At 44.8% G+C, this 6110-nt stretch overlaps 1 protein-coding gene across 1 annotated transcript; it reads left to right on the top strand.

Moving 5' to 3' along the window:
* The first annotated feature begins 3134 nt into the window (after nucleotides 1-3134).
* On the top strand, nucleotides 3135-4241 carry LOC121813644 (olfactory receptor 2B6-like). Its single transcript, XM_042217527.1, has one exon. It carries the CDS (start codon nucleotides 3217-3219, stop codon nucleotides 4159-4161), a length of 945 nt encoding a protein of 314 aa, XP_042073461.1. The 5' UTR covers nucleotides 3135-3216; the 3' UTR covers nucleotides 4162-4241.
* The last annotated feature ends 1869 nt before the right edge of the window (nucleotides 4242-6110 follow it).

Below are 6110 nucleotides of genomic sequence, written 5' to 3'. Positions count from 1 at the left end.
GTTTTTCTTTCACTTGATAATGTGACCCTGAGTTGCTTGTAGTTGTTCACAACCAACAGAGAGCAATGCATTTTGGTGGCTGTAACTCAGGTGGCAGAGCAGGTGATCTACTATACCGATCAGGTCTGTCAATCGATCTCTGACTTGTTCCCAGAGTATCCTTGTGCGAGACACTGAACCCTGCGTTGCCCCTGATGCATCCGTTGGAGTGCAAGTGTTGCCATTGGTCAAAAATAATGTGTATATTGGAGATTATGTATTGGAATTTCAGGAGCAGGACCACGCCTCCAAACACGTTCCTTCTGGCTGTCATCTATATAGGTTCCCCTAGTTCTGCAAGTTGATAATTCTCGTTTACGTGTGTGGTGGCAGATTTCTTTTCTCATGTATTAATCACATATTTAATTATATCACATTAGTTATAGTAATATCACTTTACCATGGTAAGAGCACTCCTGCCACTACTTTACATGCATGTGGAAAGTTAACACAGTGAGGCCGTTGTAAAGGGAGACATTAAACAGATAGTGAGGCTCCTTCTGCTTATCAGGGATGTAAATCCTTAGGTGAAGGCTAAGCAGAAAACAAGGTTATAATTCTCTCTATGCGGGAGGAGGTATAGCCCCCTGTGAGAGGCGCCAACATGAAAGAGTTTGAGGAATGTTCTTTGTATTAAGGGCGGTGGCCACAATTCAGAGACGATCCTGGGGTTTCACTGGGAGCTCTCTCCACATTGCAATGTGTTTATTAAACCCACTTCAAATCAAGCTCACTGGGTGTGTTGTTAAAATTTCCATAACACGTGCAAACAGGGTCCATTCTTGGCGGATACCTTTAAACACAGCTTTCTCACAGGAGTAACATAATTTTACTCACCCTTCCATTTGCTACAATCATCCTCTCGTCCGTCAGCACATCAGATGAACAACTACTCAAGCGCTGCTTCCATCGCTTTTCCTCCGGTAATCCAAGAAACACACTGAATGCCACAGCGGCACTTTACAGAGACTGACTGCTGACGACCCTCTAGCAGTTTTCTCGTGATCCGACATGTGGTCTGCAACATTGATCCATCCAGTCGTCTTATCTCCGCTAAATTCAGTTATGAAGTAACTCCGGTTGCCCGTCACTTCAGCGAAAACCGCCCACCAGCCGAACTCACAGCTCCTTTCATGTCACTCTGAAAATAGCGATGTGAAAGGACCACAGGCTGGGCGAGTTAGCCGGAAAGCCGACGGACGTCAGCGCCAGAAGCCACGCCGTTCCCACGCTTCCAAGAAAATCGCAGCTCCAACAGCAAAAGCTACTGTGTACTTCATAGCTCCACCCACCTGCCGGCGCCAGGTAGCAGGGACAAGCTCAGCTTTGTGCTCCTTCCTCCTAACACCATTTAATGCAAGCTGGAAATCTGTCACTAGTTCCATGCTCAACTGTTTCTCCATCGCCCTGATGTTTTCTATCCCTCCTTCCACTAAATGCTCAAGCAAGTCACAACTGGGATGCCTGGTTCTTCCCTATCTACCATTTGCAAACGCAGCAGCAAGTTTACTACCACCGAACTCCCAGTTTCTCAGCGAAGACGCAAAAACAAAAAAAAAGGCACTGAGTGGCCAGTTCTATAGTTGCCAGGTTCCCAACCTCTTCCCTCCTTCGCAAATTCTGCAGCTAACATCGGCACCGGGTTGCCAGGTTCCTTTATCCTCATTCGCAAAAGTGGCAGCGAGCTCTTTGACCATCAGGTTGCCAGGTTCTCAGCATAGCTTAAAAAAAGAGGCACAGAGTTGCCAGGTTCCCAGCCCCTCATCCCTGCTTCGCAAAATTCTGCAGCAATCATCGGCACCGGGTTGCCAGGCTCTCAGCCACTCATCCCTCGTTCGCAAATTATGCTGTTAACCCCAGCACCGAGTTGCCAGGTCTCCAGCCTCTCATCCTTCCTCTGCTAAACTCTGCAGCAAGCTTCGGCACAGAGTTGACATGTTTCCAGCCACTCTCCTTCGTTCGCAAAATTCTACAGCAAACCTTGGCACTGGGTTGCCAGGTTCCTTTATCCCTCATTCACAAAAGCAACAGCAAGCTTTTTTGCCATTGGGTTGCCAGTTCCCAGCATAGACAAAATTAATTAATTGATTAATTTAATTTAATGGCACCGGGTTGCCAGGTTTTCCTTCATCCCCTATTTGCAATGCAGCATCTAGCTTCCCTATGTCACGGCTGCCGAGGCGAGCTGTGTGGTGTAGAAGGGAGAAAGGACCCAAAACGCAGGCAGTAGATGATAACGCTAGTGATGTTTTATTTACACAGTGGTGAGATGGCAAAACAGGCAAAGAGGGAAGACAAAACTAAAGACCTAAACTGGGAAAGCTAAATGACAAACCTGAGAGGGTACCAGAATGGGGGAGAGGCAGAGAGACACGGACGAGGGACAGGATACCGTAGAAAACAAACGAACCGGCAATAGGCAGGAGAACACACAGGGCTTAAATACACATAGCAGCAATCAAGGGATGAGCAACAGGAGGGAAACACACCTGGGGGAAATCAAAGCTGACGGGACAGGGAAAACGTAAACTGAACACACCGAGTCTGAAAACAAGAAAGCCACCAGAAACAGTGGAGCACAGGAAGCAGATCAAACACTGTTCAGGAGGCCGGCCCGGAGGATGGCAACACAGGAGTCCATAACAGTTCCTCTCCAGAGGCCGACCACACGGAAGGCAGTGGCGGCGACAGAGCAGATCCAGAGGCCGGCCACGCGGAAGGCAGCGGCGGCGTTCAGGAGGTCATCACCGACGGCAATGACACCCAGCCGGTGGCCTGGAAAGTGGCCGGTGATGTTGAGGAGGCAGTTTGGGACCTGAAGACTTCTTTAGTCCCCGCAGCACCAGGCGAGGCAGAGGAGCTTGCAAAGAACAGCGTCTGGACTTCTTTAAGTTGCTTGAAGACGTTTCACCTCTCATCTGCGAGTATCCCCCCCCCCTTGGGGGGAAACTCCCACTAGGCTTAAATCTGGGACTCCCCACCAGTTGACCTTAGAACTGAAGAAGCTTCTCAGAGAGCCCTTCAATCAACAGAGGTCAAATTCCCAGGTGTGTGTTTGTTGTTGAGCCAAAGGCAGCATTTAAGGGAAGGTGACGAGGGAGAACAGATACTGTTAGGGATCTAGATACAGCAGCTCTGTGCTCTGTACACTTACATATTGTTACACAAAGAAGGTAGATGTGTTCTCTGATCATGGATAATGTGTCTATTGTAAGAATTTTTATTTTGTCAGGATTTAATGAGACAATGAATTACAGAGTACCACTCTTGTTAACCACCTTACTGTATTATTGTGTGATTTTATTTATCAATATCTCTCTTGTGCTGCTCATTGTCTTGGATGAAAGCCTCCATGAACCTATGTACATTTTACTGAGCAGCTTCTGCATAAATGCACTTTATGGGACCACAGGTTTCTACCCCAAATTCCTTTCAGATTTACTGTCGTCTTCTCACAGAATCTCCTATGAAGGGTGCCTTTTACAAGCTTTTATCATGTATTCATTTGCTTGCTGTGATTTGTCTATTTTAGCTGTCATGGCCTTTGACAGGTATCTGGCTATATGTCGACCTCTGCACTACCACTCTTTCATGACTAAGAGGAGGCTTTCACAGCTGGTGTGTTTCTCCTGGCTGACACCTTTCTGCATTTTTGCCATCAATGTCCTGCTTACAGCAAGACTCAAGTTATGTGGTATAAAGATTCAGAGAGCCTTATGTCTAAACTGGTTAATTGTTCAACTTGCTTGTCCTGAAGCTGACACTTTTTCAAATAACATCAGTGCATATGTGATACTTGTCATTTATCATTTTCATTGGCTTTTCATAATTTGGACTTACATATATCTTATTAAAACATGTGTGAGGTCCAGAGAGGACAGAGTAAAGTTTATGCAGACCTGTGTGCCCCATCTGACTTCTGTGATCATAAATTTCACTGTAATGGCTTTTGATTCGATGTACTTGCGCTTTGGCTCCAGAGATTTACCCCAAAGCCTCCAAAACTTCATCACTCTTGAATTTCTCATCATCCCTCCAGTTATGAATCCTCTCATGTATGGATTTAAACTCACCAAAATACGAAACAGAATCTTGAGTTTAATTTATTTGAAAGGGAAATGATTTCCATTAAGGTTAGATTTCCTTATTTAAAACAATTCAAAAATATTCAAAACTTTTCTGAAGGCAAACATATATTTGGACTAGACGAATTTTACTAATATTCTTTGTTATATTTGTCATAATATGACACATATTTGTCATATATGTCATATTTGCTCAATCCAGCACGAACGTTAAATGAAAACAACATTTTTTTCATGTTTTTGACTAAGAATTTCATTTTAAGTACTGTTGTAAAATTCATCTATATACCATTCAGAAATCATCACAAATTGACATTTCATTTCTTTGCCTTGCTGTGTCTTGATGTTCAAGGTATATTAGCTGATATATGTGCAAGTTGATTAAACAGGTTTATTTCAAAGTGTTTTAGGTTTAAAGTAAACAAAATATTGTATGAAATATTCTGTTGTAAAGGGCTGGTTAGTGCAGGCATCCCTGTGTGTTACATCTCAGTTTATCACAAAGATCAGTTAACAATGCTTAATGTTTCTTTTTTTTCAATAAACACGTTACATGTATAAATATAAGGATCAGTGTTATTAGTTTGTATTTTTTCAGTAGTATTTATGTATTTATATAGGTTTTTTTATTATTATTTTGGAAAAATAGTAATAGTAATTGAACTGTTACCTACTTTTATTTGGCATTTGTTTTTAAATTTATATGTAAATTTCTCTCTGTACATTAATTAATGACACCATAATTCTGTACTTTTTGAAATCTGATCATATATCCCCATTGCTTGACATACTGTAGTATTTACTACTTTAAAAATTAAAGTTTTGTTTAGCATATCAAGCATAAAATTGTGCTGTTGTTGTTTTTTGAAGTTTTTCAATCCCATAGCATAAAAAAAAAAAAAAAAACAACAAAAAACAATGCAATAATAGTATTTTAACAGTAACTCCCTTCTCTTCTACTCCTTCCTCGCCTTAACTAGGAAGGAGGCTCTCTCAGCTGGTGTGTTTCTCCAGGCTAACACCTTTCTGCCTTTTCTCCATCAATGTCCTGCTAACATCAAGACTCAAGTTGTGTGATATAAACATTCTGTCACGGCTGCCGAGGCGAGCCATGTGGTATTGACGGGAGAAAGGACCCAAATCGCAGGCAGTAGATGATAATGCTGGTGATGATGGTGGAGCAGGCGGCGGCAAGGATGAAACTGCTGCTGCAAGCGTGGATGAGGCTGCTGGTGGAGCAGCTGGTGGCTGGACGGGCTCCTCGGGCCCTCCAGCTGACGAGGCAGGAGGCTGGACGGGCTCCTCGGGCCCTCCAGCAAGAACAGTCTCAGGACCAGTGGGCTCTGGCAGGCATAGAACAGAACCAGCAGGCGCACGGGCCTCTGGCAGGGACAGAACAGAACCAGCAGGCGCACGGGCCCCTGGCAGGCACAGAACCGGACCAGCAGGCGCACGGGCCTTTGGCAAGCACATAGCAGGCTGCAGCTGCACAGAGCATTGACTCTGCTCAGGCAGCGACAGCCGGGTGCAGTCCTCAGCTGGCTTCTTAACCTCCAGGGGTCCAGAGTCAGCTGGGGGCTGAAACCCAGCCTCAGGGGAGGCCCTGGAGTGCATCTCAGTCTCAGAACTGGCCAGCCTTTGAGGAATGCTGACATTATTAAATTTGTCTCTCTGCTTGGAATGGATGGGCGAAGAACAGTGTTTTTCAGGTTGAATTGACTTGTATTGCTGTACAGGTGGAGAAACTGACACAGGATGCAGGGCTGGTGGCTGCTGAACAGGAGGCTGAACTGAGGGTGACTGACATAATGGTTGTGATGACAATGGTGGATGGAGTGGGAGCTGAACGTATGATAAGGCTGATGATTCTTCTGCCAACTGGGCTACTGACTGGGCTAGAGATTGCAACATAGTTTGCAGTAAGTCTGGCTGTGACTGTAACTGAGCTACGGGTGGTGAGGCTGAATGTGGTGGAGGTGGCGACTG

This window comes from Haplochromis burtoni, unplaced genomic scaffold, assembly GCF_018398535.1.
Source record: "Haplochromis burtoni strain Fernald_Lab_line unplaced genomic scaffold, NCSU_Asbu1 Contig_2134, whole genome shotgun sequence".
In the NCBI taxonomy this organism is placed as follows: Eukaryota; Metazoa; Chordata; class Actinopteri; order Cichliformes; family Cichlidae; genus Haplochromis; species Haplochromis burtoni.
Note: the sequence above shows the minus strand (reverse complement) of the source record. Positions and strands in the feature narration are given on the sequence as shown.